This window comes from Rhinolophus hipposideros (assembly GCF_964194185.1).
Source record: "Rhinolophus hipposideros genome assembly, chromosome: 3".
Classification (NCBI taxonomy): Eukaryota; Metazoa; Chordata; class Mammalia; order Chiroptera; family Rhinolophidae; genus Rhinolophus; species Rhinolophus hipposideros.
Window position 1 is genome coordinate 97132376 of NC_138049.1, and position 27896 is coordinate 97160271.

The following is a 27896-nucleotide window of genomic DNA, read 5'->3' on the forward strand; positions in this document are numbered from 1 at the left end:
ATCAGATTGGCACAAGATGGAAACTTGGATCACACACTGTGTTGACCAGGGTAGGGAAACGGGTTCTTTTCCCTGGAGGTTCAGCCCCGATGGAGGGCATTGGGCAACAGCTACCAAAATATAAAATACATATTGCGGGCTAGGAACTCCACTTCTAGGAAGTTGGCCTACAGATACACCAGCAAGATGGCATCATGACATTGTACCATTGTTCGTTGGAAATATTCTCAATTTCTCTAAATAGACAAATGGTAATACATTTGAATAAGACACACAAGGGAACAAACATTCTGTGGCCATAAAAAGAAATGAGGAAGCTCTTTATGAACCAATATGGAATGAACTCCAGGAGATAGTAAGTGGGGAAAAAAGAAAAACAAACGCAGAAGTGTATGCAGTATATTGCCATTTGTGTAAAAAAAAAAAAAAAAAGGCAGGGTGCGTGGGGGGAATAATGTGTGTGTCTGTATTTGCTTAATATGCATAGCAATCTCTGGGAGACACCTCTTCAGAAACTGGTATCACTGGTTGCATGTTGGGAGGGGGCCTGGTCTTCCAACAGCCGGCGCTCCCTGTGAAGGCTCTGTCCCCTTTAGGCTCCATCCATCCAAGAAATGAGCCCAACCTATGGCTCTCCAGAGGCAGCGGGCAGGCAGTGGTTAGGAGAGAGCAGGGCTGTAAGCCCAGCCATTTAGCCTTATAGTTGTTTGGGGACCGTGCACAGGTTACTTAACCTCTCAGCCTCTGTCTCCTCTTCTGTAAGGCAATGACAATGATCGTGCTATAACTCAATGAGGTGCCATGTGTATAAACGGAGATGATACCTGTACCACCTCCTGAGGCCGTTGAGGATGGACAGAGTTAATCCACGTGCAGTGCTCAGCACAGGCCTGGCATGTAGCCAGTGCTCAGTCAATGGATTTGTTCCCAGATACCCCTTGGTTTCTCACCTGCATTCTGATTCTCAGAGGATCAAAACGCAAACTCCTCGGCGAGGCCAACGTGACCCTTAGGGTCCATCTTCCACCTGCATTCCCACGCTCAGCCCGTGCTCCCCTCATATGCTGTGGTCTCTGTTCTCTCTGCCTGGAACATCTTTCCTCCCTCTACCTGACTTAGTCAACCCTCAGGGCCAGCTCAGATGCTGCCAGCCTCCGGAAGTGCCAGCTCCTGGCTCTGGGATGGCAGAGCACCTGGGTGGCTCCTCTGCGGGGGTGTCATCACACCACACGGTGATTATGTCCCTGATTCCGGATGGGTACACCCCCTTGCTCATTACAGTAAAATGAATAGGAAAAGATACTCGACGCCACTCAGACAAAACCACAGCAAGATACCACTTTCTACCTGTCAGACTGGCAAAGGTTAACAAGTTTCGAAACACTGAGGCGGCGAAAGTGTAAGGAAAGAGGCACAGAGGTGAGGGTGTACATTGATCCATGTTGTGAGAAGAACTGGGCAACGACATCTGTCCACAAAAGTCGTTGGAGGCACGGGTAGCGAAATGACTTAAGCACAAAGCTACTCGCTGCATCCATTCTTGAAACAGCATGATGGAAACCCGTGTCCATCAACTGGGAACTGGTTACGTAAGTGATGGTGGAGCCATACAATGGCACACTGTGCAGCCATGAAACAGAACAAGGGAGCTTTTTATTATTGACATGGAACCATCGCCAAAAGTTACACTGAGAAGTGGAGAAAAAAATCCATGGATAGTTGATAGAGTATCTACCATTGTGTGAAAAGGGGAGAAAGTATAAACAAGCATTTGATGCACAGACTATTTCCAGAATACTTAAGATAATATTGATACACACCTACTGGTAGCCTCTGGGGATGAGAACAGGGAGTCTGGGAAATGGGAGGAGGGAAATGCTTCGTTATCATTTATATCTTTTAAATTTCACACTGTGTACATATATTTTTCTATTTAAAATTAAATTAAATAAAAAGAAGAGGAAAAGGAAAGCTCGTGATAAAATGGAAAGTACGCCACTGGGTCCAAGAAGAGGAAAAATACCTTGAATTTGTTTCCAGGAGTGAGAGTGTCCTTGGGAAATCTTTACCCTGAGGCCAGCTGCCCCCCCACTGGCACCTGGGCACTGTCAGTTGACGTTCAGAGAATTAAAAACTTGTTTCAGTATGAGCCTGAGTAAAACAGAAGAATGAGAAACCCACTATCAGTGGTTGAAGAGAATTCATACATAAATTCATAACAAAATCCAAAAGAAACAGAATTAGAATTTGGGGCCCCTGGGCTCTCTCATGATGGCAAATAACTGACAAGGCTCGGGTCATTCCTTTTGTACCCACAAAACGAAGTACTTCTATGTGCCTCTGAGGACCCTGGCCCTTCTCTGTCAAAGCCTCTCAGGTCATCAGGAACTCACCTGGGTAAAGATGCTGGAGGAGGACCCCTTCCAACCCTGGACCCCAGGGGGCCTCAGCGGGAAGCCCCACCAGTTCAGATGGCCCCTTTCTGGGGGCAATCTTAGTGTGGAGCCACCAGACGCTCCAAAACCAAACCTGCCAAGCTGGGTACAATCAGAGGGCTAATGCCATGGAGGGGATCTCATCCAGCTTTACAAGGGAGAAGGCTGGTTACGGGGGCCCCAAACTAGCATCGAGAGAGAAGACATTACAGGAGGGACATAGGAGCTTCGGGGCGGAGCTGGGCAGTCGGGGCCTTAGGAATGACAGGCACCTGGGCACTGAGTCCTCTCAGGCTGTCGCCTGCCCTCCTGCCTTGCCTCAGGCCATCTCGGCCCTCCCTGTCATGTACTCACCTCTTCCAGAAGCTTCTCTTGCTAACCCCACCCTGTTAGGATCTGAGCACTGACTTCAGCCAAGTCCTCAAGTCCAACCCTCTACGGACAGTTGTCCCTCTGTCCTGGTAGCTGATGTTATTTTTCTCCCTGAATATAAGGCTATGCCCCAGGGAAGGGAGTTATGGGAGTTAGGACACCTTGAGATTCCATCCTCTCCCTTTCATACAGGGCTTAATCTGCAGGGATCAGTCACTCCTCGGTTCTTTTGGGGCCAGGGCTAACGCACCCCCCCCCCAGTTCTGGGGTGGCTGACAGTCCCCACACTTAAATCATGTTTGCTAAATGCCAAACTATGTGAAACTGAAGAGAAATAGTGGTATGAGACACCACAGGCAGAATGAACCCAGCAGGCAGAACGATTCTTTGACAAGCTAAGTCAACTCCTGTCTCTCCCTTGCTACCCATCTCCCTCAGAATAACACTCAAAGGCCTTACTCAGAGGCCTTTGCACAATGTGGTCCCCTCTCCCACCACTCTCCAGGCATTCGGCCCCTCACCCTTGGAGGGGCACACACATTCCTGCCTCAGAGCTGTGCACGTGCTTTTCCTTCTCCCGGGAATGCTTTTATACGCGCACTCAGGGCCCTGCTCAAAGACAGCTTTCCCTCCTTACCCTTTCTAAAATAGCACCCCCTTTAGCACCTAGCTCCCTTCATCGTCTCCTCCCAGCACTCCCTCTACCTCCTCCACCCCACATGCTGCCCTGGGAGGCTGGCTGGCCTGTGCCCTCAGGCAGGATACCAGAAGGTAGGAGGGAGGACAGTGAGGTCAGGGTATTCATTCCTGGGCTGGCTCCCTCCCTGCAGGGTTGCTGCTTGCTATCTGGCCCCTCAAGGACCCAAGGCCTCTCTCTAGGTGCTGGTACCTGCTCCCTCCGCTCCGTTACTCACTCAGGTACCACAGCACCCCATGGGTCCCCCTATACCTTGTCCCCATCTTTGGAGGTGATCCCTTTATTAAACCTTCCTCAAGTTACCCAGAGTACACTATCGCTTTCCTTTCGGGACCCCAATTCACCACCTGACATCACATATCTGTTGTTTGTGAGCTGTCTGTCCCCCATCTGGACCATAAGGACTTTATACTCTGCATTCTACCCCAACATCTGGCTCAGCGCCTGCACAGAGTCGCTCCATAATGTTTGTCAAATGAGTGAACGAGGAAGGGAAGGACCAACGCAATGTGAAAACAGGATATGGAGGCTGGAAAGAGGGCAAGATTTTAGGAGGTGAGGAGATTAAATGAAGGCACAGGACGCAGCAGTGATGAGAATGGCCTTCTCCCCTCGAGGGGAGACCCCCACTTGTGTCCTCTACAATCTGCACTGCTTTTGGTTTTGTTTTCTTTGTACGTCTTCCCACTAGAATGAACCCCCTGGGGGCAGGGGACATGTCTGTCTTTCTCATTACAGTCTCCTTAGAGCCTGGCATAGTACCTGGCACGCATAGAAGGCACTAGACCCGCAAATGAAAGAAATATGAGTTATCCAGAAAAAAACATGAATTGGCAGAGGACCACGAAAGCCAGATTGGGCAGCTTGGACATGGAGTGAAGAGCAATAGTGAAGAACTGCAAGTCCTAGTGCAGAAAGGGAAATGACAAAGGTGGGTTTATAGGAAGATGGGCCTGGCAGGGGACACTGGCTGGGGAGGAGCAGGAAGGCTGCTGCAGCAGCAGACTGGAAAGGCAGAGGCGGCAGAATCTGATGACTGATGGATACAGATGTAGAATGAAGATCCTGGGCGTTTAGCCCGGTGACGGTAAAGCTGGAAAGCCTGCAGTCCTGGCCCAGGGTAAATACTCCAGGGCTGCTGCTATTGGCCTCACTCATTGTTTCCAGCTTCTGCCTGCAATGGGAAAACTGGGGGGTGGAAGTGGTTTGGGGGAAAGGGCAAATCAAATTCACTCTGACCATGTTGCATTGGAAGTATAAGCAGCCGGCTCAGTGGAGAGCAAGTGACAGACGGGTGCTGAGTTGCAGATGAGCCATCTCCCTGGGTAAGCAGAGGAGCTTGGGGACCATCCACAGTTGGGCGGTCGGGGGGAAGGGGCAGCCAAGAAAAGGGAGGCCAAGAGGTAGACTAAGAAGGAAAGAAGGACAATGTCAGGGGAGACAAGAACAACTTTAAAGGAAGAGGCAATCAACAGGTCACAGGCCAGAGGCAAAAGCCTGGCTGGACCCCACCGAGGGCCCCATCCAACCTGACTGTTGGCCTCTGGGATGCGCTGGGAGAGCCAAGAGTGCCTGCAATACTTCATGTGGCTTCAGTGTTAGAGGAGGGTTTGCTCCCTGTTCCAGGGTACACGCCCTAAACCTCATTTGTGGCAGATTGCCAGTTGTCCTCCAAATCCATTCTTTCCTTCTTTCCATGGTGACAAGGCTCCCAAATTTTACCTAGACATAGAGCCATCCAGCAAAAACCCACATTTCCTTGCTAGCCTTGCAGCTTGGTGGGGCCATGTGGCTAAGAGGGGACATGTTCTGGGTCTTCAGGTCTCCTTTGCACACATACCCCCTTTTCCTCTTTTCTCTGACGGGAATGTGGACCTAAAGATGGAGCGGCCGCCATCTTCCATTCCATGGACATAAGCATCACCCAAGGTGATGGGGGAACCATAAGACAGTAAACGACACCATCAGGCCACCACGCCCGCCTAGACCATCTACTCAGGCTTCCCTATAAAGCATACATTTCTGTCTTAAGCCACTGTATTTGGGGAATTGTTTTTGGAGCAGCCTATATCATACTGGGACCCACCATTTAATCCAGTAGAAATACCACCTTAGATCACACCAGAAGCTTGTTCCAGCCCATCTCTGCCAGGGATCCCAAGGGGGAGTGAGGGGCCAGTCATGTATCTTGCCAAAGATCCTCACTCTCCATGCACAAGGAAATCCTAGTCTCTTTACTAATCTGTTACAGATCCAGTATTCATAAACTAATCAAAATTCATTAAAAATGTTCTACCTTAAGAGCAGTGATTAGCAGCTTGACTATCCCTCTCTGCAACTGGTTCCATTTCTAGTTCCCTTCTGCCCACACCCGCAGGCCAAGGAGAGTGTGGGTGTGTGGGAAAGACCTTACACACACAGTCCTCAATGCATTTGAGGGAGAGAAGCACAGTTGCGAGACAATAGCATGAAAGGTGAGAAGCATGAACTCTGCACGGAATGCCTGGGTGTGGGCTGCAGTGCGCCTACTCAGTGGCCAAGTGGACTCAGGTCACTTACTGCCCTCCCCAGGCCTCCGTGTCCTCAACTGCAAATGGGGACAGTAAGAACATCTACTTTTAAGGGAACTGTTAGGATTAAATGAGTCAATATGTGTAAGACACTCAGAACCATGACTGGTAACAGTTAAGTTCGCCAGTAAGTATTCTTTATATGTCATTTTAAAAGCAACAGAGAAAGGTCTGGCAATGGAATAACATTGTCGTTTCTAAAGCACAGTTGCAGACATTCTTACTAAATCCTCCTGATGAGGTATCGTAATCATCCCGTTTTATAGAAATTGGTTTGGAAGTTTAGTGATTTGCCCCAAATCTCACAGCTGGTGAATTGTCTATACAAATATCACCACGCCTTGTTTGACTGAATGAGGAAGGCTCTAAGGAAAGAGACTTCAGGATTCCAGAAAAACAAAGCTCAGGAATACCAGCTCCTTTTATGGCTTGTTGCTTCCCAAAGCCTGGCCATTTTGTTACTGATTTCTCAGTTAACTCCACTAATCACCAGGTAAATTCCACCTGGTCAGTTAAAGGGGCCTGATGAGAATCCTTGCCCCCAGGCCAGCGCTGGGGCTGCTGATCCAGGAGGTGGGAAGTCCGGAAGGGGCACACAGATAAATGCCAGATGGACAGTAGTACACTTAGGAGACACGCAAAACGAGTACACTGTGTGGATCTTATTCGCATCTTGATTTAAACAAGCCAACTGTTAAAAACAAAGACATCTGTGAGACAACTGGAAAAATCTGAATATGAACTGAGTAGTAGGGCATATCATGAGATTGTTCATTTGTTAAATGTGATATTGACATGGTGATTGGTTGGAAGGAAGGAAGGAAGGAAGGAAGGAAGGAAGGAAGGAAGGAAGGAAGGAAAGAAGGAAAGAAGGAAAGAAGGAAAGAAGGAAGAAATCTATCGATCCACAAAAGTATGCTCCATACCAGAAAAATCCCCTAATTTTTGACAAAGGTACAAATATAATTCAATGGAGGAAGGGAAGCTTTTCAACAAATGGTGCTGGATCAATTGGACACCACAGGAAGAAGAACGAACTCAACCTAAACCTCATGCCTTACATAATAATTTACTCCAAATAGATCAAAGACTAAAATGCAAAACATAAATCTATAAAAATGTTACAAAAAATATATAGAAAAAATCTTCAGAACCTAGGGCTTGCTGAAGATTTTTAGACCTGACACTAAAAACCCAATCCATAAAAGACGAAAATGGACCAATTGCACTTCAACCCAATTAAAAACTTTTGCTTTGCAAAAGACCCTGTGAAAAGGAGAAAAAGACCAGCTACAGAATAGAACATATTTGCAAACCACATGTCTGACAAAGTTCTTGTATCTAGAATATACACAGAAATCTCAAAACAATTGGAAATTAAACAAAAGACTCAAATGGACATTTCACCAAAGAGGATATACAGGTAGCAAGTAAGTATATGAAAATACGTTCAACAACTAAACATTAGGGAAATGCAAATTAATATCACAATGAGATATTACCACACACCTACCAGAATGGCTAAAATAAAATAAATAATAACACCCAATATTGGCCAGGATGTAGAGAAACTGGATCACTCATACATTGCTGGTAGGAATGTAAAATGGTACAGCCACCTGGGAAAATAGTGTTTCTTTTCAAATTAAACATGTCGATACCACAGACCCCAACAATTGTACTCTTGAGTATTCATCTCAGAGAAATGAAAACTTATATTTACACAAAAACCTATTCACAAATGTTCATAGCCACTTTATTCATAGGAGCCCCAATCTGGAAACAGCCTAGCTGCCCCTCACTGTGTGGCTGGTTAAAGAGACGACAGGACATCCATCCTATGAACTACTCTCCGCAATAAAAAGGGTAGAGCTATGGACACACACCCCAAGCTGGAAAGCTCTCACTCACGTATACGGAGTGAAAAAAAGCCAACCTCAAAAGGTTACAAACTTGACGATTCCACTTATATAACATTCTGTAAGTGAAATTCTAGAGAGGGAGAATGCCAGACGTTAGGGACGGGATAGAGAGGTAGGTGTGGTGATAAAGAGAGAGCCTGAGGGAGCCTGGTGGGGATGGAAATGCTGGGCATCTTGCTCATGGTGGTAGTTACACAAATCTACACATGACAAGATTGCATAGAGCCACACACACACAGGACCACACACACAGGAAATGGTGAAATCTGAATGAGCTCTGTGGATTGTACCAAAGCGAATTTCCTGGTTTTGGTATTGCACTAGTTACACCAGGTGCTACTGCTGGGGGAACCGGGAAGTGGGTGAAGGGTACGGAGGACCTCCCTGAACATGGTTTCTTCCTTTTACAACATTCTGTGATTCTGTAATGATTTCAAAATTTAAAAAAATAAAGGTTTGCCAGAACTGCAAAATGACATATTTACAGATTAAGTGACATAGGTCTTGGATGTGCTTTAAGAAATACTCCAGGAAGAAAAAAATAAAGAAAAAAAAAGTGGGAGAAATAGATAAAACAGAATTGAAAAGATGTTGATAAGTGTATAAGCTGGATGAAGGAGACATAAGGAAATATATATATATATTATTACTTTACTCTCTAATTTTGGGTTTGAATATTTCCAAAATAAAATGTTTCGGATAGTTCCTAGGGGTACCTAGTCCAACAGAAGGACTAACTAAGCCTTACTGATCTCTTTATAGCCTTATTCATTGCTATGCCTTTTGAATACAAATTAAGTCCAAAGCTTCTACTTCGGTTTCATTTATGAAGTTTTTATGATCTTTTATTAACAGCTCGTACATCACATTTGTTATCTGGCCGTTTTCCCTCTAAGAATTCCCCCAAAGTTATAAAAAATAGAAATTTATAAATATACTGAGAAGTATGCACAGTTTTTACACACCAACAGTCGGATCAATGTTTCAAGTTGCCTCACCATCTCCCAGGTCTCTCATCCAGAACAGAATTACAGCAGTACAGCCTCTGAAATTCTCGCAGCAGAAACGGCGACTTTTCCCAAATCCCACCTTCTCCCTCAGCGTGACGGGCGCTCAACAGGTGTTTGTTTTAGATGGTAACAGCAAGAGAGGATCTGCGGAAATGTTGGCTGGGACAACTGCCCCCGAGAGCCGTGAAGGCGGCAAGCTGGGGAGGTTTCCGCCTGCACCTGCCATGGCTCAAACATGGGACTGGAGTTAAGTAACTGAACACGGCGAGCACCGTCAGGAGCCGAATCACACACGCCGAGGGGCCAGCACAGGCTCACCTGACTGCTTTGAATGGAAAGAGTTTCAGGTCACTACAAACCTGAAAAACTCTTATGTGGTCCAGAGCTGGGGAATCCAAATTTCTCACTAGCAACGCCCCCACCCCCACTCCTTCAGTTACTGACAAGCAGCTCTTTCCTTCTAGATGGGATGGAATCTAGAGAACAGTGAGGCCAGAGGAACATGGAGCCTGCTGTCCAGCCACCAAGTTTTTTGAGTTTTCAAGTCCCAAGAGCCGGAAGATTAAGAGATGACAGTGGAAGCCGAGTATGAGAGTTCAGTATGGACTTGAAGATGCTAACCCAGGGAACTCGAGTATTCTGTGTAAACTTCCTGGTGTCACTGGCATTTTTCTTCCTTAGACGTGGTTTTTAAATCTCTTCCTCCCGAGACCAGACAAAGGGTATCAGCTTACCCAATATCTTCCTTAAACACTTGTTTGGTTTGTTGGGTACATCAAAAACAAAATCTTCTCCTCCCAGGAGGCAAAGAGGTTGAACAAATTCAGACGTGCTTCTGGAAGAGCACCTTGGCCTGGCTGCTGTCAGCCCACTTCCACCAAAAGGGGGGAGCATAGCCCTCTGTCTGTGCCAGCCTTCCAGGAGACCGACCAGGCTCCTCAGCTCTCAGAACACAAAGCCAAATCTCATCACCCACCCACTGACCCCCCATCAGTTCCTTTTCCTGTTGATTCCTCGGTGATTCCTCTGTCAGGTCACAGCATAATAGACCCACGGATCTAGGAAGGCTCTTGTCAGAGAGAACTCTTTTCCCAATACGCGCCAGGACTTGGTGGTTCCCAAGCATACATTCCACAGTGGGATAGAAATGACAAATCTCTCAGGAGACAGCGTGGCCCTGTTTCAGGAAGTTCATCAGATGCTCTTGAGAATCGATGCTGCCCTTACACACCAGTCTCCTCCACATTTCCTCTCTGCTCAGGCCCCGATTCCTGCCGGCCCCGATCAAGGAGTGTGATGTGTGGGCCTCCTGTTTCCAACATGGTGCAGGGGGACCAAGTTACCTTTACTCAGCTCAACAGGGCACCTGGAGCCCAGGTGAGGCGAGAAACAAGGAGGTCTTAGGAAGATAAATTGGTGGCACAGAAAGACTGTCTGCGAGTCAATCAAAGGGATCTGGATACCCTGAAATAGAAACTAGGCAAAGAGTCTTTCTGGCCCATTCTCTCCTGCCACCTCTCCTGGCCTTCCAAATTCCAAAGGAATCAAGTCCTACAACAACAAATGAGGTCAACAGCTGTTCCCACGCCCCACAGGATGGCCTGCTCGATTAAGAAAGCCTCGTTATTACCATCGTATCTTACTCAACCCACGCATCCAGTGAAAATAGGTAATCTTAATATAGAGTTTGCTACTAAAATCATGCCCGGTCACACCCAGGCAGCCTCGGCTGGACCACGAGGAAGCCACCCACTCTTCTTCCCTCGAGTGGCTTTAACTCCCCCAGGAAGGTGGTGTCCACGTCTCTGTACAAGGCAGGCTTCCTTCTCAGCTCACGAGAGGGACCTAGAAAGAAGAGGAGTCCATGGAGCCTGCCTGGTGGGGGCCCCATGTGCTCTCCTTTTGGGAAGGGGGAACAACTCCAGGGCTGTGAGTGTTGGTCCCCGGGCTCTATGCAGCAAGAGGTACACATGCGAGACAAGTAAGGGGAGGAAAAGGGATAATACCGAGGCGCCAAAAAATGTCTACAAGTGGACACTGGTCAGCGTTGCTCAAGCAGTTGTTTCCCGTCATCAGAAGTGTCTGGATGCTGATGGGAACCACTTTGAGCACCTCTTGTAATTGCAGAAGTCAAAGTGACTTGTATTCACCTTTTGTTATCTGTACATATTATGACAACTTTAATACAGTTTTCCTTTCTTCCAATGTGTCTACATTGTTTTTGGCACCCTCTGTATTTCCCCTGACCAGAACAGCTGCCCCAAGGCCCAGCCCCACTGGTGAGCCTCTCTTTTCTGCCCAGGAGCAGAGAAGATCACCGTGGCTGGCCAGAGAGGCATTTCCGCACCCCAGTCCCCAACTCACTTCTTCCTGCGGATCTTGGGTTTCTTCACAGGCCGCAGGTAGGGGTTGTCGATGATGTTCTCCTCCCCATTCCGGCTCCCTGGCAAGGAGGGGTTCTGCTGCAGGACAGAGGTGTTCTCCTTCTCGGCGCCAGAATCATCCTGTGAACAGAAGCCAAAATGAAGCAAAACACCAGTGACAAAAGGAAAGAGACCATGCCTATAACACGAACTAGTATTAGTTTCCCCTCAAGAAACTGGAAGCCCAGGGACCTCCTGCTTTTCACGGTGCCCATCTCTGCCTCAGATGAAATGCGGCCCAGGCAGTGGCTGGCTATCAGAGGCAGGTGAGACCAACAGCTTTGACACAGTGGCGCACGGAACACAAAACCCTGAACTCTTGACAAGGCCGGGACATGAGTTAGAAAGAACAGAGACCCGGCAGGGGAAGGGAGTCAGGGGCTAACATGGAGATGCTTCAGGAGGAAGCGCAACCTGTGGGGAGATAAAGAACAAAGAGAAGTGGCCCTCCACGCTTTGCAGGACTGAGAGACACACGGGGTCAGAACAAATCGTGTGCAGAGGGCTTCTCCTGAACCAATGCTAATGGAAGTCACGCTGCATCCCCTTCAATTCTCAAAATATCTGGTACTTGCAACATGGCACCAATGACCATATTGCAGCAGCGGCCAGAAACTTCTCGAGCGCTGCGGGTTCCTACCCAGGCAAAGCAGAGCATGACGCACCAACACGGGAAATTGCCAATAACCCCCATCTGTGACCTGGGGGTCAGGCCTTTCTGGTTTGGTTTTTGAGGAAAGTGATTCTATAGAAGAGTTTGTACATTTACATAGCGTCCATATGAGCCCAACTAAAACAATGTTTAATCATAATTGTGTGTAGGCACAAAAAAGTACTATGCTTAAATTTTAAAAAACTGATTCTGGGAATATGGGTGGCTGATTCTCCTTTCCTTATTTATACTCTCTTCTCTGTTCCTGGTTCTATAAAACGAGCAGAAGCTGCCAGGGAGGGGGTGAGAATCACATGACGAACTTGACCTAGAAGCTTAAGCCTAAGTGACTGCAAGTGACCAGAAGCTGGTTGGGCTGCGCCCCCTGGTGACAGGCCAAGGGTTCTGTCACTCACTGAGATTCCTGTTCTGTAACTTGAGGCAAAACAGGACCTGACCCCAACCAGGAGATTGTTGGCAAACGACAGCAGGGCAGAGGCCACTGTGATCAGATGGCATGAAATGGACAGCAGACTCTCCTCCGGAGACTGCTGGCCTAGGATGCCTAGGACAGTCTCAGGCTGAGTGAACCTGAAGAAACTGGACGATTCTAGGTTCTGCTACACGCTCTCTCATTGTCCCATCAGTCGTGTTCTCCCCAAAGACCCAGTTCCATCCAGGGTCTGTGCTTTCTCTCTCCAACACCTGGTCTGGTGGGACCACAGGTGACTCAGAGCCACTGCAGACCTTCTAGAAGCTCTCTGGAAAGCAAGTGCCCCAAGATCAACATGGCTCGTGCCAGACACAACGTATGACCACAACCAGACCTGCCTCGGATGGTTGGCTCCCAGCCTTTCTGACGTTCTTTACGGCTTGAATTTGTAACTCACTCCCTACCCAGCTCCTCTCATGTCTCTACCGTAAAAGCCCTGTCTTCAAAGTTACTGGGAGTTCACTTCAGCTGTGCCTTAAGTATTTCCTGAGACAATACTAAGGATGGTGGTGACACAAAGGTGCCGAAAAGCCAGCCTCTGGACCTCTGCTGGAGGTGTTCCGAGGCTCCCTCCATCCGGCCCCCTCTGCCTCACAAGGCCAAAATGGGGGTCCCGAGTTGTGGGACACCTTCTCTTCTCCCAAGTAGAGCTTCTGGAAATGCCACTCTCTTGCCTCCTGCAAGGACAGGTGGCCTTGGGATAGGGAAGGACAGGAGAAGTACGTAGACAAAAGTAGTCAAGTACCAAACTGACCAAGATTTGTAAAAAACAAAAAGGGGGATCAGAAGGGTCTGTCCTTAGGAACTCCTTGAGCCTGGAAAGGCCAAACTCAGGCAATGCGTGTACACGCTAACAGACGCCACGCCCTGGGATGACCGCCACCCAGTCTCGCGGCTTTCAGTGCCATTTCCACGCCACCTCCCACAGGTACCTCTCCAGCCCTCACCTCTCTCCGACCTTCAGGCTCACATAGCTGCTGCCACGCAACATCCCCACGTGGGTGTCAAGTAGGCATCTCAACCGTAATGTGCCTAACACTGAACTCCGGACCTTCCCCTCTGCGTGAATAGCTCTTCCCACAGTCCTACCGGCCACGGGTGACGGCAACTCTGTCCTTCAGTCTTTCAAGCCAAAAATTCCACAGCCATTCTTGCTTTTCTTTTTGACATTCCACATCCAGTCTGTGAGGACAAATTCTTGGCCTTACCTTCAAAATAAGGCAGAATCTGACCACTTCCGCTTTCCCTACGGCGACCACCCTTGTAGGACCCACCACTGTCTGCCCCCTAGACTAGGACAACAGCTTCCTGGCTGATCTCCTTCCGCAGCCTATCCTCTGCCTGCACCTGCTACCGTCCATTCTCATCACGGCAGTCAGCGATCCTGGAAGAAGTTCAGGTATGTCGTTCTGCCCCACACCTTCCCGCAACTCCCATTTCACCCCGTTAAAAGCCAGTTCTTAAAATGGTTCACGAGGCCCTATCTGATCTGACCCCTTCCTCAGCCACACCCACACTCGCCTCCACGCTGTTCCTCAGGGCCTTTGGACCGGCTGTTCCCTTTCTAGAACACTCTTCCCCAAATAGCCACAGGGCTCACTCCCTCACCTTCAAGTCTCTGCTCAAATGTCACCTTCTCAGCGATGTCCACCCTGAGCGCCCCATTTAAAACTGGAACCTCCACCCTTCACCCTGGACCTTCCCCCCAATGGCATTTTCATCTTTAATATACTAATGATTTATTCATGCATTACATTTACCGTCGTTCACCCGCTGTCTCCACATAGACTCCCAAAAGGCATTTTGTTTGTCCTGTTCATGATGTATCCCAAGCACTCAGAACAGTTTCTGGCACATACCAACAGGTACTAAATAAATACTTGTCGAGAAAATGACGGGTACATTGTTCATAAAAGAGAAAAAGTTTAGACACTGGGATTGCCTATAGGAGGTGGCTAGTTTAAATGGAAGAGAAACAATTCTACTATACACAAATTTAAAATGAATAGTCTATTCAAGTAGCTGGAGAAACAAGAAACAGGTTAAGGAAAGTAACTACCTAGCAACAGTCTTTGAGAAATGTGCTACCATCTACAGATAAAAGGATAATCTAAAATACCAGCCATTTAATTAACTGTAACAATAGCTGTAAATGCCACAGACTGAAAACAGCCTAAAAGTTCACAGGGGACTGGTTAAATTCAATTGTCACATCCATACAATGGAATATGATGAGGCTGTGCTCCTTACATCCAGATATGGAATGATCGCCAAGATGTATCGATGAGGGAAACCAGCTGGGGCAAACCATTTGCGACTTGCTGTTTGTGTTTAAAACAACAACAACAACAACAACAAAAAAAAACACGAAAAAAAAACTAGGTCCCTACAAGGACACACAAGAGATTGGTGACTGGTTGCTTTGTAGGAGGGAAAGTGGATAACGGGGAACAAGGATGGGAGAAAGAGTTGTCACCACACATCTTTTTATACATTCTGCATTTTGAAATGTACAATTATATTTGCCAGTCTAACAAAATAACACTAAGAAGTCCCATCGATTGTATATAAAATTGTTGCTAGAATCCTTCTCTTGAAGTCTTTTATTTTTTTATAGAAGAGCACCTGGTTGCACAGCCTAAAACAGCAGGGGAGGGAGCAGTGGGTGCCATGAGCTGCCATATGCCAGGCACCTAACATATACTGGCTCATTTTACGTTAGGCTTCCACTTGCCCTTCAGGTAGGCGCCCCTGCTTCTGTTTATACTTGTGAGGAAATAAGACTCAGATGTTGGGTCACAGAATCAAAGTCACGCATCTGGGAAGTAGCACAGCCTGGATTTGAAGTCAGGCCCGTCTGACTCTAAGGGTCAGTTCTTCCTACTCTTTGCTTGCTGTCTGGCTGGGCCTCTCAGTATCCAGGGCGCTCAGGCAGCTGCTGCCATTCTTTCAGCCTCAGTTCACTCTCCGCCATGACCTCTCCTTCTACATGGAGTGTTAGGTTACACATCTGCAAGCCCTTTAATGCCTTTGTGCTTACAGAGGAGTGGGGCGGTTTACTTAGAAGGTTCCTCTTCCTCCTAAGGTGAACCTCACTGCAGTCCACGACCCAATTACCCCATCTCAGACTAAATCACCTGAGTCCAAAACACAAGTGGAGAGTAACAAGGTCATCTGCTTTATGTAAAGCCATGGGCTCCCAGCCCTAATTCTGAAAGGAGTCATTAGACCTTAAAGAAATGGTGTTCAAGCAAGGGAGAGCTTCAACAAATAACAGTTATTCAGACAACAGACACTCTCCACCTCAGACAGGAGCTGCTGGCCGCCATTGGGTGCATCGTGCCTTAGAGGACATGGGGAACGCTCCGTCCAGCTTCAACTACTAAGGTAGCCTTTGCTTAAAAGCCAGGGCCCATCTTAGGGATGGATGAACGTGGTCACCTGACTGTCACGGTCCTGTAAGCCTTAAAGGCATGACAGCCATTAAGAACTGCTGTTCTGTGACTCTCCTCGCACTTTCTCCCAAGACGCGAGAGCAAGAGCGGGCTCTTATCCTTTTACTCGCCAAGTACAACACATCGATAACCAGCAAAGAGCACCCACAAGTTCCAATGAGCTTGTCTCCTCACCCACCTTGCCTGTGCCCACACACCTTGTCTCCTCTCCTGGGTATGAAATGTCCAGAACAAGGTGAACCCCTCCCTTTGGGGACCAGGTCCCAGGCCGTGTCACCTACTGAAGACCATCATTCCAAACTGTGTCTCTCTCCTGCCTCCATTTCCCCTCCCTACCAGATCATTCCCATTAGCGTACAAACGTCCTATTAGTTCTTTTATCCTAAAAAAAAAAAAAACCACCTCTCTTAACTCCTTAATCTTCCCCGTTTAGTTACCACTTCATTTCTCCTTCCCTTTACAGCAAAATTCCTTGTCTATGTCAGCGCTGTCCAATGGAACTTTCTATGATGATCTACATGCATCCTATCAGGATGGCGGCCAACAGCCATACATGGCTGTCACACTTGGGTCATCATGAGCCCATCATGCAAGTCCCTAATAAAGCCAGAGGCCTAAGGTAGGTCATGGCCAAATCCCAGGCGACAGGCTGAGGGCAGTGTGGGTGAGTTTGGGGGCTACCCGGAGGCAGGCAGAAGGCAGGACCCACCGCGCTGATATGAAGAGGGAGGTTTTCGGTGTCCGTCTGCTCATCCTGCTCTGAGGAATCCGTCTCTTCCATTTGTTGCATCTCCAGCTCAGATGGAAGAAGAGCTGTCAGGTAGGGGATGGTGAAAGGTCTGGCAGCAATCACTGGGGAATTAAAAGAGAGGCATGATTCCACTGTCATGGAGTCCTTTCAGGTAGCCTAGAGCCTTACGACAGATGAGTGAGTGGCACCAAATGGCAGTGATGGCTATCATGCTCCGAGCACTTACCGATCTCCTACAGGCTTTATACGTGCTATCTTTAATCCTTACCTCCACTGTAATAGGTAAGTACAATTGCCAACCCCATTTTACAGATGAGGAAACTAAGGCACAAAAAGGTTAAATGACTTCTTCCAGCACACAAAGTGGCAGGGTGGGATCTGAACTCAGGCACTATGACGGCAGAGCCCAATTTTCTCAAGTATAACTAAAATCAGACGGAACTGGGGCTGAATCCTAGCAAAGCATCAGCTCAGTGATCTTGTACCCAAGGCCAATTAACCCCTCTCAGCCTCATTTCTACAGCAGAGATACTGATCCCATCAGCCTGAAGGATTCAAGTCCAAATATTGGCTTGAGAACTCTCCACATGTAAGTGTATCCACTGAGCTAGAGGGCGCTTCAGGTAAATGGACGTCCCAGTTCTTCCAAAACATGCTAAGGATGAGAAGAAGAAATTGCTGATAAAAAAAAAATAATAAAATAAATGAATAAAAGCAAGTCTCTGTATACTTCTGTGGTAGAAAGTGATTCCCAGGAGACACTCCACGATTACTTTTATATGGTTTGGATGTGGGGTCCTGCTGTCAGAAAGAGCTAGGTTTGAAAGCCACCTACCAGCTGTGTGACCTTGGGTAAGTTACTTCATTTCTCTTCTCTATAAATCTCGACTTCCTATAATGGTAGTGATAACAGCTCCTAACTCATAGGCTCCCAAGAGGACTTAATGAGATGACGTAAGGGAAATGATTAGCAGAGTATGTGCCACTTAATAACTTAGCTGCTATTATTCCAGGGCGAGGCACACAGTGAGCCTTTGCTGACTGAATGAATCACTCAAACCAACCTCCTTCGTTCACCTCTGGAAAAACTGAGGCCAACAGAGATGAAGTAACTTGGTCACACAGCGAAATAGTAGTACTGTGATGAGAAATTTAGTGAGATGGTACCGTGAGGGCAAAGCCTGGCAGGTGTTCTGTAACTGCCCTGCCCCTGATGCCAGCGTCCCTTCTACTATCAGGGCTGCCACTTGTACTATGAGTCTCTCTCATGCCTTGGGCTCCGTCACCCCTGAGGTAACCTAAACTCAAAGTACCTCAAGCAGCTAGTCCCAACAGAGGCCATTACTGTTTCAGAGTCATCAGATAGGGCCAAAGCCCTTAAGACCTGGGTAAAGGAGCCAGAAATCTAAAGAACGGGATGCACTTGAGACAAGAACAATGCTTATTCGTTTCATCCTATCACACTGAGATAAAGGGAAGATGGTGTGATTATCTCAAATGACAAGACCGGGTCCACAGAGGGGAGAGACTCTCACATGGAAACGTGCTGACATCATCTTTGAAAAGACTCTGGGTCTCGCCTGTCTTGGCCATAAAGCGGGTGAGAGCCCGCTCTACATCTCGTCTCTGGGATGCAGCCTTCTCCCGCAGGATCTGGTAGTCCGATACAGGCTCCCGGTACGTCTAAAAAGAGAACAGCAAAGACACGAAGTAATACCAACGGATCCTTCTGCTCTCCTGGGGTCCCTGCCTTGCTGTTGCTATATCCTTCCACCCTTTAAATGACCCACTACCATCATTGAGAGCAGAGATTCCTAAAAGCCAGAAAGAAATTGATATAACTATCATTAGCATTTATTTTTAATCTGAAAAATTAAGAAATGTACAAATATTTACTATAGATTGACCCAGGACCTTCACTTAGCTCCGGTGACAGCTGGTGTCAGGTGTAGGAGATACCTCCTGAAGGAAGAATGGGAATCCTGCCAGGAAGCCCTGACAGGAACCGGCGGTTCCATCCGTGTAACGTGACATCTTGTAGTACGCAAGAGACTGCTTAAGTGGATTTGTGGATTGTGTTGTCTTATTGTCTTAAACCAACCTTTACAAAATGGACATGTTGTGCCAAAAGATTCTCTCAAAGAAATCCAGATTGAAGATAATAATGTAGGTACAAGTGAACGAGATAGTGGCAGGCCTGATACTCCTCTTACTAGTTCTGAGCTCTTTGGCAATCATGTTAGTGTGAAAAATGACCTAGATCTAATCAGAACAAGAAGTTGGCCAAAACATTTTAAACGGCAACGGTAAAGGTCATTTTCACAATGACCAAAAAATAACTACTCTTTGTGATTGGGAGATAAGATTTTTAAAGGAGGCACTTGGAAACATTTCCACTGCTGTCAACGTTAATTCAAGTGTGTCACCTATATACAGTTCCCATATCTACACTTAAACAGAAACAGCATTTTCTGACATGTTTAAAATTTGAGGGGAATTTGAGCATACTTGTTACAAACATTAAAAATGTAAGACCTTATCATCATTTTTCAGAAAACTGAAATTCAAGAAGTTGGAAATGTAACAGAAAAACTCAAACAAAATTCTTTGAGTAACTGGTAGATGAATGAAAAAAAATTAGTTTTGTGATTAAGGGGAGCCAATGACGCTACATCTTTGTAAGGCACCGTTTCAACTACGAGAGCTCTTAAAGTATCAAAATAAACTGATTTTAGAATCAGACCTCCCACTTATTATTTCACCAAGTATTAAATCAAGATTTCAAAAAATAAAAAGCAGAGGCAATCACTAAAAAGAAGCAAACAGGTTTCCTGAACCTTTAATAAGAGTCCGATTATTTTTTAATGTGCATTATTTTAGTATAGTATTACATTCTAATGTTCATGTAAATAAGCATGAATGTTTACATGCTTAATATTTTTAGTGACATATACTAGATACACTAGAGTTAGAGACTTATGGGTTAAATTGTGTTCCCCTAAAAAAAGGATATGTTGAAGGCCCAACCCCCAGGATCTCAGAATCTGATCTTATTTGGAAATAGAGTCATTGCAGATGTGATCAGTTAAAAAGAGGTCACCCTATTCCAATACGACTGGTGCCCTTGTAAGAAACTGGCCATGTGAAGACAGAGATATCGAGAGAAGCCCATGGGAAGACAGAAGACCAGAGTGCTGCATCTACAGGCCAAGGAACGCCCACAGACCGTCCACAAACCACCAGAAGCTAGGAAGAGGCAAGGAAGGATTCTCCTACAGGTTTCAGAGGGAGCATGGCCCTGGCCACAACTTGATTTTGGATATCTCACCTCCAGAACTGTTCAGACAATAAATTTCTGTTGTTCTAAGCCACTTAGTTTGTGGCACTTTGTTACGGCAGCTCTAGGACACGAATACAGAGACTACTGGTCATGGGCACTGGCTGAATTGCACTGGTGGGTGATCATCTACTCCTTCCCCTCCTATCCTGCGGTGTGCAGACATGTCCCGGAAGACTTGCTCCGACAGCCAGTCTGATGCCATTTTGCACCAGTACGTGGTGTGGAGGTGGGGACAAAGGAAGCGGGCGGAAGAACCTCTGAGGACTCCTCTGCACACCGAGCTTCCCCAAGGGAGGGTGAGACTGCTATTCTGGCTAATGAGAACATACCTGAACCACAGTCAACAAGAACCATGGCAAACAACTCCGTGTGTCCTCATTCAGACCTAGAACTCAGAGTTACGGTAAGTTTCATTTCATGATATCATCAAGTATGTTTTCAACAACCTTTCCCACTGATTTAAAAAATACCTCTTTTCTATTATGGAAAATTTGGAAAACCCAGAAAAGCGCACACAAAACAAGTTACCTATGGCCCACTGAAAATGACTCTGAACATTTTGTGAAACATCCTTATAATCTCTTCTCCATGTGGCGGGGTACTTTTGTTTTGGTGGGATGGGCAAAACCGCGCCGGTGTTCATTTCTTGTTAACTATGCTTTTGTCGGCCAGCTGGAGAACATAATTCTCCTTTGCCACAATGTCTATCAATTGTGAAAAGACATTCTGAGTTCTGAGCCCACCTTTTACCAACATAACTTTTGGACTCCAGTCTCACAGTCCGTGGGAACTGACAGCTTTGCATCAGTCACAGCTCCCATCACGACCTCGTCACTCACCGGAGTTTTGATGTAGGTGTGGGGGTCAGGGAACTCCGGAAAATGGCTGGGAATGTGCGGCGGATGGGGTCGGTTCTGTCCTGCAATCAGGGCCTTGGGAGTCACCGGCTGATTGGTCACGGGAGCTGGAACAGAGCCGTCACTGGTTACTGCTCCACCCAAGGCCTTGGGTCTCGACGCAAACCCTTTTATTCTCAAAGTAAACTGGACCTCAGTTTTCTGAACAACAAGCTCTTTGTATTTCTACCACTAAAAGGCCGTCAATGGCGTAAGGACCTGAGAAGGTCACCCCCATGCCAAGCCCTGCTGGATGACCTTCGGTGACATTCCCACCTCCAACAACCTGCCTGCATGCCTCTCAGGCAGGTGAGTGGGGGGCTGTGACAGTGTTCACTACATAAAAGAGCATGCTGAGGAGCTAAGGACTTAGATGGGCTGCTAACTCTCTTCTCGTACAGCCCAGTAACAAAGACACATAATACGCCAGGCTAATTACCGTGGCCTAATGACAACAACAAGGGATTGAAAATGGCACCTCCCATTGCTACTTTGAGAGGGAAGTTCTTCCAAAGATGCCAGCTTGAAAACAGTGATGGAGAAAAAAAATCTAGTGAATTTTCCCCAGGTCCTACAAGCCCACACTAATTACTCCCAACTCAGTTATGGCACTCAGTTTATCTAAGGCAAAGATCATTAAACTTTTTGATTAAAGAGACAGAGAGTAAATATTTTAGGTATTACAAGCCATACAGCTTGTCACAATTATTCAACTCTGCCATAATAGCACAAAAGCAACCATCAAGAACAAGTAAATATGGCTGTATCCCAATAAAACTTTATTTATAAAAACAGGTGGTGGGCCACATGAGGCCTACAGACCATAGTTTCCAGACCCTTGATCTAAGGAAGAACAAGACCTTTGGCATTTTTCAAGCAGCATCGACTGCCCTTCTGGGGGCTAAAGCACAAGAATCACAGCCACACCTTGGTTTTCCTTTCTGGCGACTGAAATTCACATCCCAATCCTATCAGCCCAAGCAGAGATTCTATGATAGGTAGCCCCAAATAATGGAATGAGGCTGCAATAAGGAAGTAGCTACCATACTGATCCCTGCCTTATTCCATGAATTCGTTCCACAAGCATTAACTGAGCACTTACTGAGTACTCCAGTTTAAAGTCACTTACGGGCAGTGATGACCATCCTCTGAGACCGTTTTGCATAAGCAGGGAGCGTGTCCACGTTGAAACCTAAGAAACAGGAAACAAACATCGTTGTGGATATTGAACATGGCCTGGGGTGTAACACTGTGGTGAAATAGCTTAAGCTCCCAACTCAAGCGTTTTGCTGCTACTCAGAAGAAGCTCCTGTAGAATTCCCAACAGGGAGCAAGGAGGTCTCTTAAATGAGTTCAGAGGCGCCCTCTATTGATAACCTCTCAAGCTAAAAGCAGACCAGAAAAACCATGAAGGAATTTGAAAACACTCCACAGACGTAGCTGACTCCTAGGGACTCCTCTCTCTCTCACACAACCCCCAATCAGCTGCACTGAAGAATTGGAAACTTGTGTACTCACCCATCTCAACAAGTGTCACCACGATATCTGAGAGCGTGGGCTGGGTCCTGGCTGTGTGCTCACAGTAAGACTTGGCACTCCTCCCAATTTCTGAAATGTCTGGAAAACGATCAAATAAAGTCTTATTCTCAGTTCCCAAAAAGTTAAACATAGAATTACCATATGTTCCATCAATCCCACGCCTAGGTATACGTCCAAACAAACTGAAAGCAGGGACTCCAACAGATACTTGTACCCCAATGTTCACAGCAGCATTATTCACAATAGCCTAAAGGTGGAAGCCCAGTGCCCATTAACAGATGAAGGGATGAACAAAATGTGGTCTATCCATCCAACAGAATATTATTTAGCCATAGAAAGGGATGAAGTACTGATACATGCTCCAGAATGGATGAACCTTGAAAACATAACGCTAAGTGAAATAAGTCAGATACCAAAAGTCAAACGTTTTGAAGATTCGATTTATATGCCAGGAAAAAAAAATTCAGAGACAAAATGTAGATTAGAGGTTACCTGGGGCTGGGAGGAGGGGAGAATGGGGAGTTATCATTTATGGGTACAGAGTTTCTGTTTGGAAGTGAAAAAGTTCTGGAAATAGTGTTGATGGTTACACAACGTTGTGAATTATTTAATGCCACTGAACTGTATACTTAAAAATGATTAAAATGGGGGCCGGCCCGGTGGCTCAGGCGGTTAGAGCTCCATGCTCCTAACTCCGAAGGCTGCCGGTTCGATTCCCACAGGGGCCAGTGGGCTCTCAACCACAAGGTTGCCAGTTCAATTCCTCGAGTCCCGCAAGGGATGGTGGGCAGCGCCCCCTGCAACTAACATTGAACACGGCACCTTGAGTGAGCTGCCGCTGAGCTCCCGGATGGCTCAGTTGGTTGGAGCGCATCCTCTCAACCACAAGGTTGCCAGTTCGACTCCCACAAGAGATGGTGGGCTGTGCCCCCTGCAACTAGTAACGGCAACTGGACCTGGAGCTGAGCTGCGCCCTCCACAACTAAGACTGAAAGGAAAACAACTTGAAGCTGAACGGCACCCTCCACAAAAAGGACAACAACTTGACTTGGAAAAAGGTCCTGGAAATACACACTGTTCCCCAATAAAGTCCTGTTCCCTTCCCCTCCCAAAAATAACAATAATATACACACATCTATTAAAAAGCCCCCCCCCCCAAAATCTCAAAATACAAAAAAAAAGATTAAAATGGTAAATTTTAAGTCATGTATATCTTGCCACCAAAAAAAGAAAGAAAAAAGAAAAGGTTGGTTGGCAAAGTTTTGTTTCTTCTGCCTGAAGCTGAACCTCTATTTTAAGAGTTATGCTGAAGTCCTTCAGGGAAAAGGGGAAGATATGAAGCTGGACTCCATGAATGGGCTTCAGAAGTGGATGGGAGGTTCCATGAAAACTGAAATTGTGCTCAATTTTACACTCAAGAATTCATGGCTCCACAGAATTCATCAGATGTAAAAGCGGTGCCAAAAGGCAAGAAACTCCTGCTCTAGGGGGCTAATGGTTCAGAAGATAAAAGTAAGTGGTGCTTGATAGGGAAGGGTGTCTGAGTGAAGACCTGCTACCAACTCGCCATGCTCCTCTGAGCAAGTTACTAACGGTCTCCACATATGAAAACGGCGGGCAGCATTTGTTTACTGTGGGGAACATCTAATTAGAATCCCAGTAGATCATCTCAGAAATATGCCAAGTGGCAGTTAAAATAGCTTCACCTACTTGGTTTTTTTCTTATATGCCAGCAGGTCCTAGGATGTCAGAGGCAATACATTAAACATGGAGATTTTGCTCTGAGTAAGGGTGAATATGTTTTATAGAGTAAGTTTAAGATTGGGGTCCCCAGAAACAAAGTGATTGTAGTCAATAAACACAACATTTCTGTCTGGTGCTTATAACTAACACAATCCTAAAACTTTGCTATCCAGAGCTAATGACAAGATGGAGGTGCCCAAGTCTTAGGAGGCCCTCAGCTTACGCCATCCATCCTTGATTTTCCTTTGGCTACGTGGAAGATTTTTATACTATCTTTAGACCTTATATAGTTCTAATACTCCTAGCTTTCTAACACAACTATTTCAGCTCCGTCCCCTTCCGTGGCAACCGTTTCTTCTGAGAGAAAAAAGGCCTCTTGTCCAGTAGTCTGAGAAAGAACTGCTTCAACTCCAAGGACCTTTAAACTCCGAATTCCAAAATCTTTTCAAGAACTGAATTCTTATCTGTTGGGAACTATTAGTCCATTCCTCTAGGACAAAAGTTCTCAAAGTGTGGTCTGGGAATCCATAGACATTCTTGAAATCCTTTCCAAAGTCCACAGGTCAAAACTGTTTTCATAATAAAGACATTCTTTGACTTTTTACTCATTCTCTCTTGTAGTTTTCTTGAGGCTATAGGACCTGTGATGACATCATGGCTCTGAGGGATAACTGATCGTATGCTTGTTCATTCTTATGTTTTAAAAATTTCTGTTTTCTTTAGAGTGTGGCTTATATATATGGAGAAAGAGCCCACGTTACACGACTCCACAGGGTTCTCAATATTTAAAGAGTCCACAGGGGTTCTAAGACCAAAACGTTTGAGATCACTGCTTTAGGCAAACCTTTGGTACTTAAAACTCCAAATGTCAAAGAGCCACCTCACCCCAGATCTTGCCCTGCCTGAGGTAGCCCAAATGTAGCGACTGGTCAAGACCAAAGCACAAAGGCAGAGACTTTTCCATCTGATGTGGGATACCTGATGGCCAACTATCACCCGAGCTCCCCAATGAGCTGGCCAATTCTTTGCCTGCATTGCAGTTCAACTTCTCCCTCTGCCTAAACCTTTCTCTCACTTCCATTGATAAGTGTTGATCCTTCTAAAACACCTAACATACACCCATCCCTCATCCCATCCTACTCCCAAAAAAGACCCAAATAAGGAAATACGCTCTACATGCAGGAAAGCCTATGTGAGACCATTCTAGCTCCTAAACCTCAAGACATTTCCTTTTTAAAGTGTTTTTCCCGGCATTCTTCAAAACTTATTCACCCTTACTCTTTGTATCACATAACATAGCATTTTATTAACGTATTTTGCCATGTATAACGCATACTTTTTTGCCCAAATTTGTGAGGGGGAAAATAAGGATGTGCATTACACATGGGTAGTACTAATTCCGTAGCTACTCGTAAATGTTTTTAATTCTTTTATTCACGCTTCTGAGTTAAAACTGTAACTCTAGAAATCAATAACGATATCCACATGGAAAATAATATCCCAGAATATGATAATCGGTTTTGTTGAATGTATGATGAACTTGCAACGACAAAGAGTTCTTCGCCTTCTATGATGCGTAAATATCATAAATTACCGGTACATAAAATTTCTTGTACCTTGTCTCTGTTTTTGTGTTTTGTAATTATTGGTTACATAACATTTCTTGTACCATAAGACATTAAAAAATAAGTGCTCAAATTCCTTTATAATACAAAAAACAAAAGTAACTACATATAAACAAATAGCAATTTGAATTAAAAAAATTAAAACGAAAGGATTTTTCTCCCTGAAAGTTTGGGTCAAAAACATGGGTGAGCATTATAAACGGGAGCGCATTATACACGGCACAATACTGGATATCATGTGGTGGCTTGGGGATTAACCCTGACTCTCCAACAAAACCGTGAGTTCTCTGAATATAGAACACAAACAGCAATAATAACAGCACCTACAAGTCATCAAAAGCTTACAATATTCCCAGCATTGAATGTTTTAAGTATACACCTCATTTACACTCACAGTTCTATGACTTGCAAATTATCACCCCATTTCACAAATGAGGAAATTAAGTTTCAGGAGGTTTAGCAACTTGCGCAAGCTATTAAGTGGCAGAGGAATGACTTACACCCCAGTCTATCTGATTCTAAAGCTCATAAATCACTTTACTATGTTCTTTTTCTTAAATCCTCTCCAACACTATCACAATGCAGAACACAGGACAGATGTTTGGTTGACGTGAAGAAGGCCTATTATTTCCTGGTACTTACAGCTTTGTAGCATCTCTGTCAACGTTTCCACGGATGCTTTTTCCGCGCTCTCAAACCCTGCTTCTGTGAGCAAGGAGCTCACAACCACTTGCAGGGTTCGCCTCCGGGCTAGATGGTAGTTATCAGCGGGGTTAGTGGACTGTTTACCTCCCGATCTCTGTGAATCGGCAGCCCAGAAAGAGAGATTTTCATTCACTGGACAAGAATGCAATTACATAATTCATATATCGTCAATGGCCAAGTAAAGATTCGTTTGCTAAATATTTATCAGTGCTTAATTAAATGTGATAGTTCTTATGTTTAGACTTATAGATCTTGGCCAACTGAGTAATAATTGAGCATCCAAGGGGCTCTAGAGATAGCCCTTCTGCTTACTTAAAACTTAAAATTCCAATACCACAAACGAGTGTTTCTTACTTTTTATTTGAGCAGATTATCAGAATATACAACTGAAGAAACACGCATGATGGGATTGAATTCACGCCTATCTCCCAGAAAAAAATTATCTCTTTAAACCACTCATGATGGGATTTATGCCTATCTCTCAGAAAAAAATGATCACTCTCTCTCATTCCTCCCGTCTCCACACCATTTAAGTAAAATTAAAACAAGAACACACCATGCTGAAGAGAGTAAAAGGGTTTAACAGCAAAGTAGGAAAGCTAAATATTTTGAAACGGGAATCCCTCCCAACTTTGGCTAGCCAATAAGAAGGCTTAAACGGGCTCTTCGGACCAATCAGGAGGTGTTCCGGGTTCCCAACCCCCAACAGGGAACAAGCCAATCGGTATACAGGTCCACCAACTCAGGAGGCCGCCGCCAAGTACCAAGGAGGGGGGGCATGTACGGCCTGAAAGACCCTCCTCCACTCGGAGCTCCTGATGGGGCTGGACGTCTGGGTATGAGCTTGTTGCCCAGGCTAAGGATAAGTTACAGAACGCCCAGATTCTCTCGGCTTCGATCCCGCGCCTCCCGCCCTTACCGTTCCGGAGCTGCCAGCCCCAACAGTGGCCGTCGTGTCGGCCATCTTGCTCTGGCGTAACGTGCGCGAGCGCAAGGCAGGATGGGATTTGTAGTCGTCGGGTGAGGAGAGGGGGCGGGCTGGCGTGCGCCCCTCTGGGCTTTCCGAAACTCAGTGAGGAGGCGTTTGGGGGCGGGGGTGCTTCAGTTGTCCCGACTCACGTGACTTCCAGTGAGCTGCAGGTTGATGCGGCCCCAGGGAGCCTCGGAATTGGCCAGGAAAATGCGGCCTCGGTTTTTACCCTTATTTCAAGATGAAATCGTTTCTCAAAGAACACACCCCTGGAACGCTCCGAACTTGACTGCTAGTA

At 46.1% G+C, this 27896-nt stretch overlaps 2 protein-coding genes across 3 annotated transcripts in view; both read right to left on the minus strand.

The window, feature by feature from the left end:
- Window positions 1-2059, minus strand: part of CIMIP3 (ciliary microtubule inner protein 3) — a gene marked incomplete at both ends in the record, with an annotated part of 62930 nt that extends 60871 nt beyond the window's left edge. Inside the window, one exon of the mRNA XM_081042354.1 lies at window positions 2024-2059. Within this exon, the coding sequence (XP_080898480.1) occupies window positions 2024-2059 (36 nt within the window). The remainder of the gene's footprint in view (window positions 1-2023) is intronic.
- Window positions 1422-27604, minus strand: TAF8 (TATA-box binding protein associated factor 8). Of its 2 annotated transcripts, none has more exons than XM_081044498.1 (9): window positions 27548-27604; window positions 26566-26722; window positions 22535-22633; window positions 22146-22208; window positions 20960-21084; window positions 18316-18463; window positions 16739-16881; window positions 11371-11510; window positions 1422-2151 (listed from the first exon to the last, which is right to left on the minus strand). In XM_081044498.1, the coding sequence occupies exons 1-9, from the start codon at window positions 27590-27592 to the stop codon at window positions 2109-2111; spliced, it is 963 nt and encodes a 320-aa protein (XP_080900624.1). In that variant the 5' UTR covers window positions 27593-27604; the 3' UTR covers window positions 1422-2108. The 2 variants fall into 2 exon arrangements, with proteins under 2 accessions (XP_080900624.1, XP_080900625.1); XM_081044499.1 differs by lacking the exon at window positions 1422-2151 and adding an exon at window positions 8561-10851 and having other exon boundaries at window positions 27548-27599.
- Window positions 27605-27896: the final 292 nt, after the last annotated feature.